Source organism: Bos mutus, chromosome X (genome assembly GCF_027580195.1).
Source record: "Bos mutus isolate GX-2022 chromosome X, NWIPB_WYAK_1.1, whole genome shotgun sequence".
NCBI classification, from domain to species: Eukaryota; Metazoa; Chordata; class Mammalia; order Artiodactyla; family Bovidae; genus Bos; species Bos mutus.
In genome coordinates this window covers 95,215,759-95,230,480 of record NC_091646.1, presented here as the reverse complement: position 1 = coordinate 95,230,480, position 14,722 = coordinate 95,215,759, and the positions used below count along the sequence as shown (strand labels likewise).

The window sequence follows — 14,722 nt, the reverse complement described above, 5'->3', positions numbered from 1 at the left end:
CAAGACAATTAAAGAAAGTTTAGGGTATTCAGAGTTGAAAATGCAAAACACACAGTTAATTTGCTATCTGCAATCCCTTGCTTCTTTCCCCATGGAGGGGTTAATTAGAAGGTGAAATCTTATTTTAGTTCTTTTCTTTTGGAAATTTTGTCTTCTGAAAAAAGTTATATGAAAAAGAGTTACTGGCAAGCTACAATTCCATGATAGGCTCTCTCCTAATTTTCCATTAAATGATCTGTAAAGACATATAGAAATTCAGAAATTCAATATCAATGGAAAGGAAAGATAAGAGCCATCAATTTGCATAAATCATATGACGAATTCCCAGTAATTACTGAGCTGATGTGGCCTGATTGAAAAACACATTTAATACCTTCCATAGGCTCATGCTCAATTAAAACATAAATTAGGTATAAAGAGGAAACATTTTAGTCCCATGACCTCCCTTTTCCTCAGAAGTTTATTGTCTGCAACCTACCAGAAAACTAGGAAGCTGCCTCCTAATTGCATTCCTCCTGGTACATAGTAGGTGTTTTAAAATATCTTTCTAATGAATTAATACATGTGAAATGCTTTCCAGGGTGATCCTCTATTAATACTTCTTTGTTTGCACCTGTCTTAAGAAAACAAACCCTCTGAACTTAAAATGACTGTAACTGTAGAGGAAAATGTAGAACATCATTCTATTGTAAGTGTGTATAGACTTTAGCATGTAGATATGGTGATGGTGACAGAGATGGGACAGTCCAAGTGATTTTTGGTGCATGTTCTTGGTGGGATTAGAGTTTATTCAATAATAGGAACATTTGTAAACTTTTCTAAGATGTAAATTTTCTCCTAAGTAATTTGAAAATTGCCAGTGGATATAAGAAAATATTCCCCCCTACATCTAACACACTGATGCTTGTTCAATACAGAAAATTGACCCAAGGGTATGGATTGAGTTACCTCCACATTTAGATCTAAGAGATTGCTATAAAATGAAAGGGGAGTGAGACCCTGTAAGAGTGACTACTTAGGAAAGATAACCCTCTCCTATTTATGAAAACAAATGAAAGAAGAAAAAACACAGTTGTTTTTTAAATGCTAGAAGATAAAAGAGTGACATCTAAATTCACACTTAAATAGGTTGTTGTGAAACAGTAGAATGGCAAAGACAAGAGAAATTCTGAAGTGAAGAGAAAAAGACATATTATTTTCAAAGGAACAAACATTATACGGAAGGCAGAATTACCAACAGAAACAAGAGAAGCCAGAAGACAATGGTATTGTAGTACTGAAGCAAATTCACTGTCAGCCTAGGATTTTAAATCCCAGTAAACTATCACTCAAGAATAAGAATGAAAAATATTTTCAATTCAACAGTAAAATCGGGATAATTTAAAACTCACAGATAGTTGCTAAAAGAACAAAGGAGGATCTTCTCTTACGAATAAAGGAAATTGAATTCAGAAGAAAAACTTGGAATCAAAGAGTGGTGATTAATAAAATAATCACAAAATAAGATATTAAAATAAATATGTCATTAATCATGATAAATGTAAAAGTTGATATTTTCACAGTGGAAAACAAAATACAGCTTTATGCTGTTTACAAAATTGCCTTATAAAATATCTAAAAATTTATGCCAGGTATTCACTGATCAAAAAGTAGCTGGCAGAAATATAAAATAGGTAGACATTAGAGAATTCTGTGGTGGTCCAGTGCTTAGGACTCAGGGCTTTCCCTCTGGAGATCCAGATTCCATCCTTGGTAGGGAACTAAGAGCCCACAAGCCACATGGTGCTGCCAAAAAATAAAAATAAAAAAGGAATAACTTGACTTTAAGACAAATAATTAATTTAAAAGGGAATACTCCCATGTAGAAAAAAAAAATTGAAGTTATTTCCACCTAATCACTAATCTGAAATTTTACAAAGCAAAATTTAGCAAATATGGAAGAAAAAATGAACAAATCCACATTTAGAGTAGATTTTATTGTACATCTGTCAATAATTGATAAATCAAGCCAACAGACATTAGTAAGACTCTTCTCGACTTGACCAACACAATAAGATTACATATTCCTCTACCTATTAAACCTATTAATAGCTTGACTGTGCTGGATATAATGACAGTTCTTGACATTTACTTATTATAGCAGTTTGATATCCCTCTCTGGTCTTTTCCCTGTGCTTTAGGGCACGGGGGAAATGTGTACATATTGCCTTTCAGTAAAATCTGACAGAGAACTCTATACCAGTCTTTTCTGCTAACAGGTAATTAGAAACTTCAAGGGAAGACAAATGGCGATTCTCTCAGCCATTTGGAGTTGGCTAGGAAGGAAGATCACATGTCATTCTCTTAGCATCCCCCCAAATTTTCCTTCCTCAATTCCAACTTCCTATCCACCTCCCTTTCTTTTTTCCCTTTTTCCCTTTCCTGCTTTCTTCCCTATCTCTTTTTTTTCACACTTAAATATTATATTATTTTAGATCTCCTTGTGATAAAAAAGCAAAAGTAATTCAGCTAGCCTCTTTTGAAGTGATAAAATCCATTTTAACCAACATTTCATTTTTTTTTACAGAACTGAGCGACTTCACTTTCACTTTTTCTTTTTTTTTTAATTTTATTTTATTTTTAACTTTACATTTCAAACATTGAATTTTTCAGTAATTAGTGTGGATCTGTATCATTTTCTAAGACCCACCATTCACCATTGCTTGTTCATTTCCAAGGCAAACCATTCACTATCACGGTAATCCAAGTCTATGCCCCGACCAGTAATGCTGAAGAAGCTGAAGTTGAACGGTTCTATGAAGACCTACAACACCTTCTAGAACTAATACCCCCAAAAAAGTCCTTTTCATTATAGGGGACTGGAATGCAAAAGTAGGAAGTCAAGAAACACCTGGAGTAACAGGCAAATTTGGCCTTGGAGTACAAAATGAAGCAGGACAAAGGCTAATAGAGTTTTGCCAAGAGAACGCACTGGTCATAATAAACACTCTCTTCCAACAACACAAGAGAAGACTCTACACATGGACATCACCAGATGGTCAACACTGAAATCAGATTGATTATATTCTTTGCAGCCAAAGATGGAGAAGCTCTACTCAGTCAGCAAAAACAAGACCGGGAGCTGACTGTGGCTCAGATCATGAACTCCTTATTGACAAATTCAGACTTAAATCAAAGAAAGTGGAGAAAAGCCCTAGACCATTCAGGTATGACCTAAATCAAATCCCTTATGATTATACAGTGGAAGTGAGAAATAGATTTAAGGGCCTAGATCTGATAGAGTACCTGATGAACAGAGTGCCTGATGGAGACACTGTACATTGTACAGGAGACAGGGATCAAGACCATCCCCAAGAAAAGAAAGGCAAAAAAGCAAAATGTCTGTCCGAGGAGGCTTTAAAAATAGCTGTGGAAAGAAGGGAAGCCAAAAGGAAAAATATACCCATTTGAATGCAGAGTTCTAAAAAATAGCAAGGAGAGATAAGAAAGCCTTCCTCAGCAATCAGTGCAAAGAAATAGAGGAAAACAATAGAATGGGAAAGACTAGATATCTCTTCAAGAAAATTAGAGATACCAAGGGAAATTTTCATGCAAAGATGGGCTCAATAAAGGACAGAAATGGTATAGACCTAAAAGAAGCAGAAGATCTTAAGAAGAGGTGGCAAGAATACACAGAAGAACTGTACGAAAAAGATCTTCACGACCCAGATAATGACAATGGTATGATCACTCACCTAGAGCCAGATATTGTGGAATGTGAAGTTAAGCAGGGCTTAGGAAGCATCACTACGAACAAAGCTAGTGGAGGTGATGGAATTCCAGTTGAGCTATTTCAAATTCTGAAAGATGATGCTGTGAAAGTGCTGCACACAATATGCCAGCAAATTTGGAAAACTCAGCAGTGGCCACAGGACTGGAAAAGGTCAGTTTTCATCCAAGTCCCAAAGAAAGGCAGTGCCAAAGAATGCTCAAACTACCACACAATTGCACTCATCTCACACGCTAGCAAAGTAATGCTCAAAATTCTCCAAGCTAAGCTTCAACAATACGTGAACCATGAACTTCCAGATGTTCAAGCTGGATTTAGAAAAGGCAGAGGACCCAGAGATCAAATTGCCAACATCCACTGGATCATCAAAAAAGCAAGAGAGTTCCAGAAAAACATCTATTTCTGCTTTATTGACTATGCCAAAGCCTTTGACTGTGTGGATACAATAAACTGTGAAGAATTCTGAAAGAGATGGGAATACCAGACCACCTGACCTGCTTCCTGAGAAATCTGTGTGCAGATCAGGAAGCAACAGTTAGAACTGGACATAGAACAACAGACTGGTCCCAAATAGGAAAAGGAGTACGTCAAGGCTGTATATTGTCACCCTGCTTATTGAACTTATATGCAGAGTACATCATGAGAAACGCTGGGCTGGATGAAACACAAGCTGCAATCAAGATTGCCGGGAGAAACATCAATAACCTCAGATATGCAGATGACACCACCCTTATGGCAGAAAGTGAAGAGGAACTAAAGAGCCTCTTGATGAGAGTGAAAGAGGAGAGTGAAAAAGTTGGCTTAAAGGTCAACATTCAGAAAACTAAGATCATGGCATCTGGTCCCATCACTTCACAGCAAATAGGTGGGGAAAAAATGGAAACAGTGACAGATTTTATTTTCTTGGGCTCCAAAATCACTGCAGATGGTGATTTCAGCCATGAAATAAAAAGACACTTACTCCTTGGAAGAAAAATTATGACCAATATAGACAGCATATTAAAAAGCAGAGACATTACTTTGTCAACCAAGGTCTGTTTAGTCAAGCCTATGGTGTTTCCAGTAGTCAGGTATGGATGTGAGAGTTGGACTGCAAAGAAACCTGAGTGCCGAAGAATTGACACTTTTGAACTGTGGTGTTGGAGAAGACTCTTGAAAGTCCCTTGGACTGCAAGGAGATCCAACCAGTCCATCCTAAAGGAGATCAGTCCTGGGTGTTCTTTGGAAGGACTGATGCTAAAGCTGAAACTCCAATACTTTGGCCACCTGATGTGAAGAGCTGATTCATTAGAAAAGACCATATTGCTGGGCAAGATTGAAGGAGAGAGGAGAAGGGGATGACAGAGGATGAGAGGATTGGATGGCATCACTGACTCAATAGACCTGAGTTTGAGTAATCTTCAGGAGTTGATGATGGACAGGGAAGCCTGGCATGCTGCAGTCCATAGGGTCACAAAGCATCGTATATCACTAAGTGACTGAACTGAACTGAACTGAGTGTGAGTCTTTATCATTTTGAGTTTTTTGCCCAAGAATCCTCGTGCAATGTGGGAGGCCTGGGTTCGATCCCTGAGTTGAGAAGATCCCCTGAAGAAAGGCATGGCAACCCACTCCAATATTCTTGCCTGGAGAATCCCCATGAACAGAGGAACCTGGCTGCCTGCAGTCCACGGGGTTGCAAAGAATCCGACACGACTGAGTGACTAAGCATGCATAATTGCTCATATATTAATTTGCAACAAATAGATATCTGTTTATTATAAGTTCATCTTACAAATGAATTTGTATCATAAATTTATTCAGTCTCTTGATACCTCATTTTCTGAATTAAGAATTTCTGACTATTGTTTGCTGATTATATACCTATATAATTAGCTATGGAAAATAATGACCAATTTATTATACTTTTAGTCCCTTCCACTTTTCTAATGTACTTTTAAATGATCATGGAATGTTAAAGCAGAAAGAAACCCAAGAGATCAGCTAATCAAATTATATTTTTTAGAGCCTTAACATTCTTCTAAAGTGCTTTGTTTTGTCTATTTGGAGGTTGCAGAAGTGAATGGGAGCTTCTAGCATCTTATTTCAACCAGATTGACTCTAGGTTAATTTGTCTTATGTATTAAGATTCTGTTTTAGGTAATATTCAGACACACTCCCCTCCACCCCACCCAGCCCCAAGCCAAGAAATGAAATGTTTGGAAGCTACTAATCAAATCTCACTCCTTAGTTTAAATTAGATTAAGAACTTGACTTCAAAAAAAAATATATATATATATATAAGTAGTATTGTATGATATTTGTCTTTCTCTGTCTGACTTACTTCACTTGGTATGATAATCTCTAGATCCATCCATGTTGCTGCAAATGACATTATTTCTTTCTTTTTTATGGCTGAGTAGTATTCCATTGTGTATGTGTGTGTGTGTGTGTGTGTGTGTGTGTGTGTATACACACCACATCTTCTTTATTCAACTGTTGATGGGCACTTAGGTTGCTTCCCTATCTTAGCTATTGTAAGTAGCATGACTGTGAACACTGGGGTGCATGTATCTTTTCAAATTAGAGTTTTCTCCAGATACATGTCCATGAGTGGTATTGCTAGATCATATGTGCTAGATGCCCATTTTTATGGGTTATTTTAAAAACTGTAGATTACAGACTTCCTCAGTAGCTCAAGTTATATAAAATTAGATATTTTTTCATTAGAGAGATTCACTCTTTATGTTCCTGTATTTTCTTTAGAAACTATAATCTGATAAATTTAGATATATTTGGTTATCTTTAATTACAGAACCCTGGCAACTCCCATAGTTACTGGAATCACCTGTAAAGAAAAGGCCACAAGTGAGCTACATTTAGTAGACTAAGGATGGAAAGGACAGGTCTAGATTGTCCCTGACATTTGTATGCCCAAGTCAAAAGTTCAAATGGAATCCCATGTACCAGATATCAAAATTTTAAAATTGTTAAATCAGGCTAACAAAGTTTTAAGTAGAATATAATCTATTATTCCACCTTGAGAAATTAAGCTTTTTACCAAACTAGAAGACAGAGTTTGATTTTAGAATTCTTGGTCTCCTTAGAGTTTTGAGCTAGACATGACAACACAGGATAGCTGGGCCCTGGGCATGTGCCAACCCCATTCTCTTTCTTCAACTCTAACATGTATCGTAAGAGGCTTTGTGTACAAATTTGTGGGTATTTTAACCCACATAATCAATCTTGGTCAATATCTTCCCCTTAGTGGCCACCTCTTAGTTATTCTTTAATTCTAGGAGTCTTCCAACAGGAGGATCAACATAGGGAGGAGTCCTGTGCAGGCACTGGAAATGGGATCAACGCACTTTGAACTGTAAATTGTGACATGCCCTAAACCCAGAACATGGATGGGTCTGGGCTGCACGTGGGCCTGTCCCAGTGGGCCCATGTACTCCATGCACATCCAGAGAGACAGTGCCAGAGGATATTCAGTGTAAGGCCCTAGAAAGCATGAGGCCATGGATAGCAAGCTCTCTTTCCTTGGTCTAAGGGTACGTGTTAGGTTGGAGATCCCTAATAGCAGACACCAAGACCAGGTCTTGAGAGCAGTAGTTTGAGAAGTGATCTCAAGAACCATAGGTAGGAGTGTGAGAGAGTGAGAGACAGCAAAGAGAAGGAGCCAGTTCAGGGAGTATTCATGAGCAGTTGCCACTGAGAGCAATTTGGGTTTGGTTGTCCTCGGGCTGTCTATGAGTTTGTGTAGAATTCACTTCACAGTTATTCCAACCAAAGGATAAAGAAGCTGGGTTATTTTGCCACCAGTTTGATACATTATTTGTTGAGGACCACAACTGCAACAGCCACTTCTGGCCTGATGGATTCAAGGATTAAGCACCTCCCTATGACTAGCGAAAGCCCTCAGGGAGAAAGATCTGTTTTCCATAAAGCCATTGGCCTGCAGCAACAATTTAAATGCCAAGGAGACATGGCAGGACATGGATGACATCTGCTACAGAGAAGAATTGGAAAGGACTTTGAGAAAACATGTCCCTAAAAGAGAATGATGTTGAGATGGCACAGTGTAGCCAGTAAAATTTCCAAATTTCTAAATATAACAAGTCTCTATCTCTGCTATTTCACATCTAAGGAGATGTGGATACTGCTTGATGAATACCTTAATCCACAAGTAGCTTCTTTTTGATAATATATGACAATATTTCTATTCTTTTTCTAGTATGAATTAAATTATTTCAGATGTTTAAGGAAAAGAAATATTATTTTATCAATATATCTTCAACATCAAAACCATCATTTCCATAAATTCTATTATGAATTTCTTTTTGGACTTGTAAGGGAGAGGGGGTTGCATGGCATATTCCTTAGGGTCTTTGCTTATGAACATTTCATGAGTTGGGAAATGTGCACTTAAGGATGTCCTTGACTTTCACTTTCAGACTCAGTATCAATAGAAAATGCATATTTTTAGGGAAAAGGAAATAGTGTATAGCATAAAGCTTTTGATAGCAGCTTTATACTTGAACTTGTGCATTTCAATTGTTGTTTACCATGAAATGGCTAGTTATTCTTTATCTTTGATGAAAATAATAATTCCTGCTGATTAAATTTCATATTCTAAGCAGTTTAATTTTATTTAAATTACCTGAGCTAAATATTTTCATTTCGATCTGTTCATGCAAGAGAAAAGTATGGTTTCTTCCTTTCTGACAATAAAACAACAAATTTTAATCAAATAATTATCTTTAGTTTGTTCTAATGATGTTGCCACAATTCAAATACTTCTCTCAGAATGAAAGTAATCAATGAACAACAGATGATAAGATGTGCCCGGAGTCCTTTTTGACAAGAAAAAAAAATGTATTCTAACACTATATTTGTACTTGAATAGGACAGAATAAAAATAACAACATTCTGACAGCCTTTGTATCCTCCTTAGACCTGCTGAGTCTCTTGAACTTTGCTTAGATATAATATATATTTCAAGAGTAATCCACTATCAGTGTTTCTTAATATACAACATAAAAATATGACATTTATACATAAATAATATATACCACCAGTCTACTCTGTCCATGGAACTCTCTAGGCAAGAATACTGGAGTGGGTAGCCATTCCTTTCTCCTGGGGATCTTCCCAACCCAGGGATTGAACCTGGGTCTCCTGCATTGCAGGCAGATTCTTGACTGTCTGAGCCACCAGGCGTATATTGTATGTTGCTATATATAACAAATAATATACAATATACAACACACAATGTGTTCTATATAATATGTGATGAATGCTCATGCTCAGTTACTCAGTTGTGTTCGACTCTTTGTGACCCCACGAACTGTAGCCTACCAGGCTCCTCTGTCCAGGGGGTTTTCCAGGCAAGAATACTGGAGTGGGTTGCCATTTCCTACTCCAATATGATGAATATATTTTATAATATGTGTAACACATGCATACACATCCTGAATATGTTTTTAAATGATTTAAAGCAACTAATGTTCTTATAGCAATGACTGGTTTTCTTGGCATATAGACTTCAGTGTATTTGAAAACAAGTTTGCCATTTTTAACATTTGAAGTGTTAAATGTGAGTGAATTAACATTATAGCCAATTAATATAATACGTGTCCAGTCCGTTGGTTAATAAGCTTGATTTGTTTTCTTGATTTCAGAGAATTTCCTTCACAGAATTAGGCTTCTAAGTATCTTTTATCACTTGTTTCTTATCTATAACTTAAATAATTTGACTTTAGCAGTGAAACTTGTATTATATTCTTATAGTGCATCCTACTTTAGGGTTGAGAGATTTTTATAACTATTTTCTCACTTCATGGAGAATAAGAAAATGGTGACTTTCAGAGAAATAGTGTTGCTTGGAAGGAAAGAACCAGCATTGATAGCCTGCCCACCATAAGAAATTATATTAGCTATTCTGGTACATATTATAACAAGGTAATGTGAGAAGTATTCATTGGTTATGCCTCTTTTGGCTTCTCTTGGTTTTTAAAAATTATTTCTATTTGCTGGTCAAGTTGTAACTGATTTTGATTGCTGTGGGATAGAGCACTCCTGTGTCATAGACATGTAGCAGATAATAATGCTTACCAAATAGCCCATATATCTCTCAAGTCTCAGCCCCTGTTGACTGAAGCAGAATCATGTGTTTGGTTCTGACCTTTTAACTATAATGTGTGTTAACTTTGGGCTGAACACTAAAAAGCCCTTGAGCCAATTCAGCTCCTCTTCCCCTGACCTGTACACAAAGGAGGAGCAGTGTACCTGGGTCCCTCAGTAGCTTTATGGAGCAGACTTTCCTCTGACCCATGCAAGATATATTCTCTCATTGATAAAAATAAATAAATAAATAAACTTGCTTGTAATGCCCAGGAGATTGAGGAGTAGTGTGCTACCTTGTTAGACCCTAGTCTCATCTGGATTATATAATTCAATTAAATACAATACAATAAAATATTCCTTTATCCTAAAACCAATTTTAGGATTTATACCATCAAAATGATTAAACCATTTTTAAATTATTTTGATAGCTGCAGATGGATCTGTTCCAGTCCCTTTGCGATTTGTTCCTCTCAGTCCTGGACGCTACCCTTGCAAAATTTTGTTGACATCAAAGTACGATGTGCGTCTGTATTGCATTGAAGGTGTGGTAAATGAAGAACGTCCAGAGGCCAGATTTGATTTTGAAACACCAGCATTTGAAGCCCTTACCCAGAATATTCCAATTGTAAGTACAAACTTTCTTTTTTCTTTTCTTGGTACTTTCTTTATTCCCACTGCCACTGTCTCAAAGTTTTCTTCAAACCTTTCATCTAAACTAGTACTGATTCCTAATTGCATTGTGTGTGGCCATTTGTTACTCCAATTTGATGTCACAGTTTTATTCCTGAATATAAATGTTATCATATTACTCACCTATTTCTGCTGCATCTCTTTGCTTAAAAAGTTAACTCCAATATCCTTAACCTATCATCAGACTAAGCAGACTCATGGTCTCTCAGATCACTCTGCCCAGATTCAGCTGTGACCTTAACATATGATTAAGATGGGCTCATAGGCACTAAGACCAGTGATTGGCTATTGTTGTTGCTGTTCAGTCGCTCAGTCCTGTCCGACTCTTTGTGACACCATAGACTGCAGCACACCAGGCTTCCCTGTCCTTCACCATCTCCTGGAGCTTGCTCAAATTCATGTCTATTGAGTCGGTGATGCTATCCAACCATCTCATCCTCTGTTGTCGCCTTCTCCTCCTGCCTTCAATCTTTTCCAGCATCAGGCCCTTTTCTAATGAGTTGGCTCTTCTCATCAGGTGGCCAAAGTATTGGAGCTTCAGCTTCAGCCATCAGTCTTTCAATGAATATTCAGAGTTGATTTCCTTTAGGTTGACTGGTTTGATCTCCTTGAAGTCCATGAGACTAGCTATTACTTGGCTATAAGTGAGTGATGATAACGTAGACAAAGGTAATTTTTAAGGAATTTTTTTGACACTGATATGTTTCTATCTTTATTTTCATGGTTTAGAATAATGAAACAAAGAATGAATGGAAATTTCACGTTACTGTAGAAGGAGAATGGTTTCATGGACCTCCTATTTTATATGTCGGACCAGGTGAAACTGTGGATTATCCTCTCACATTCAAACCTATTTTTGAATGTGAGATTATGGTATGAACTCATTGATCTTTTCCCCCCTAGCAATAATATGTCGATAAACCAATGTGATGTTTACCTCTACAATTTATGATAGATTTTCTTGCAGAAAAGTTATATTTTCCATGAATTTGATCATTGATGTTCCTTCTGCTTGAAACTTTAATAAATGTTTTAATTTGAGGTATAAATATTCTGAAAGTCACATTGTCATAGGCTTCAATATTTATATCTAGGTTAATTTTATGTAAAATGTTTAACAAAGTAAAATCATTGCTTTGTTTTTATTCAGTAAGGAAGTTTATATGTCAGAAAAAATTGTCTTAAGTCTTATTTCTTTGACAAGTATGTAAACAGCATGAGAATGCCTATTAAACTCTGTCACTTAGTGAAAGTGAAAAGAAATAAGAGCTTTTCACAGGAAATCCATCTTCATTCATTCAGTAGAAGTATTTATATGTAAACTGGATAAGTCAGTGACTAACACCTTCTTGAAAGCTCATTTCATTAATCAGATTCAAAATTCCTAAGACAGAAGAAATTGTTGACTTCTAACTGTCACTCCTATAGAGCTGAAATTTGACTGATTTGTCACAGGGCAAGCTGATTCTACACAATGAAGTAGATGGTATGGAGCATATCTTTGACATAAAAGGAATTGGAAAAAGACCCCTGGCCTTGGAACACATCATTATAGACTGTCAAGTGGGGGAAATGACAAATAAACCCATAATGGTGCCAAATTATACACCAAGCATCCTAACATTTAAGGTAAGTTTGTTTTTTTAAATATGAAAGTGTTTTCAGAAATAGTACATTGAATTGTATGAAATTTAAAAACATCTAATTTTACTTAACTAGGTAAAGCAGTGTGATACAAGGAGATGGTTAGAATTCTTTTTATTAGTCCAACAGGTTTTAAACTGCCATTTCATATAAAGTTGAATTAGCACCAAACAAGTTTTATATCTAAGTGTTAGTATATAATCATAAAACATATTAAAATTTACTTATTTGAGTCATGTGTATTTTTACTTGAAGATATTGTGGCATGATAATGAAATATCTTTTCAAAAAAACTTTTAAACAGCTTTTGAAATGGTAATGTGATATCTGCAGGCATGAAATTTCAAAAGTGTATCCTGTCACTTACCAGTATGAATAATAGTGAGAATATGAAGAAATACATAATTATTTATATCTTATTTATTATGAGGTTTTATTCTTGACCTTCCTCACTTGATATGTTTAAGCAAATCTGAAAATAATTTTTTCTACTCCCTACTCCCATATTTATCTACAAATTATGTGTTCAGTAGGATCCTCAGAGAAGCTTCAAATATCTATCCATCATAGATGCCTGTATCTAGTTTTAGAGGGTGCTTCAGAGGTTTAAAAAATTCGCTGGGTTTGTTCTCTGCTACTTTTGGTAATCTTGAAAATTATGTGCTTTGATTTTCTTCTTCTTTCCTTACTGGATTACAAATGGAGTGAATATTATGAATGAAAATTTTATTTTCTTACTCCCCTGCTAAAACTCTTCACTGTCATCTCTTGCCATCAGATCTAGTCCATGCTCCTTGAAGTGGCCCATGTGCTTCAAAAGTATGTTTGCTCAGCTTCGTCTCTTACCACTCTTGCCTCCAGCCACACTTAGGCCACTGTATACAGTATTTCCTTTTGCTACTATGTAGAAATCTTTATCCAACTCCCTGTCTTCCGCTTCTCTGTGCTTAACTCCATTTCATTCTTTAGGGCAAGTACTTATTAGATGCCACTTTTCTGAGAATCTTTCTAGATCCCCATAAACCTGGATTATAGATGCCTTTCATGTACTTCTGCAACATTTTTTTTTTTTTACCTTTCCCACAATCATGTACATTATATCTTATTGCTATTACCTATTTATTGTTCTCCACCAGATTATTTACTATGAGGAAAGGAGCATATGCCCTCCTATCCACACTTACCTAGCATAAATCATAGTGCATAGGTGCTTAGTCATTCATGTCTGATTCTTTTTGACCCCATGGACTGTAGCCTGCCAGGCTCTCTCTCCATGCAATTTTCTCCACAAGAATATTGGAGTGAGTTGCCTGGCCCTCTTCCAGGGGATCTTCCCCACCCAGAGACTGAACCCATGTCTCCTTTCTCTCCTGCATTGCAGGTAGATTCTTTACTGCTGAGCTACCTGGGGAGGCCGTAAATCATAGTATCAAGCACATAATAGTTTTTCCAAGAAGATTTGTTTAATAAACAGATACAAACACAATGGGTAGCATTTCAATTGGAAAGAAAGAGGGAAAGAAAAAAGGAAATAAAAGAAAAGAATAAGAAAATCATGACTATTTAGATTTGCTATAAATAAGGAAAGAAGTCATTTTTCCACCACTCCCTTTCCCTTTCCAGAATTCACTGATGAGCAAGGAATTTTGTTTTAAGAGTTTGATGAAAGCAGGTTAAAGAAAATATCTTTTAATATCTTAACATTGGTTGTTGTTATGGCAGAAGTGATGTTGGTAGGTTTTTAAAATTTCATCCTTCAGAATTAATGCATTGTTTTTTTACTGTAGGCTTTTAAAAATAATAAGTATGCTATGTTAACTATGAAAAGTTAATGTATTTTTCTAATTAAATGTAGAAGTAGATTTTTATATAACAAAATTATTCTCACAAGAAATAATAATTAAAGTCTATATTTCTGTTGTTTCAATAGACAAATAAAACTGAAGAATCTAGTTACTTTTACCTTTAGAATGTAAATTTTCCCTGAGGCCTTTTTCTGTAATTAAAGATGTTACATATTAAATTGTTTAAATATAATTTCATTCAAGTACTAATAATACTGAACATGTATTCTAGTTCTTTTATATTTCTACATTTAAATAACACCAAGAATTATAAAAGAACAAAAACATATTTAAAACCTAAAACACATATTCTTAGAGATATTAGAATAAAGTATCACCTTTCTTTATTTGAAAATCACCATTATTTTTAATCAGCATGTACTAATGAGCATTATCAATTTGCCATTTCTATTCATTTATTATATTGGAATCATTGCTGGTATTTCAGTGGAAATTCTATTGAGAAACAACTGAGGTGCTATGAAGGAGAAAGGCTAGACTGGAAACTTTGACCTATAGTGTCAGGTTTCATCTTGCACTTGGTTTGAAACCAGTGACATGCTTCTGATTCTCTGTGCACTCAGGGTTGGTTCACACTCTCCCCCCACTCCTTCAATACCTTCCTCATTGTTGGACTATTTTTCTTAATCTGTAAGTATTCTCAAAG

At 35.9% G+C, this 14,722-nt stretch overlaps 1 protein-coding gene across 3 annotated transcripts in view; it reads left to right on the top strand.

Moving 5' to 3' along the window:
* Nucleotides 1-14,722, top strand: part of CFAP47 (cilia and flagella associated protein 47) — a 502,187-nt gene that overhangs the window by 313,524 nt on the left and 173,941 nt on the right. For all 3 annotated transcript variants that reach the window (XM_070365964.1, XM_070365963.1, XM_070365962.1), the window contains 3 exons: nt 10,306-10,502; nt 11,297-11,440; nt 12,023-12,196. In XM_070365964.1, coding sequence (XP_070222065.1) covers nt 10,306-10,502; nt 11,297-11,440; nt 12,023-12,196 — 515 coding nt within the window. The remainder of the gene's footprint in view (nt 1-10,305; nt 10,503-11,296; nt 11,441-12,022; nt 12,197-14,722) is intronic.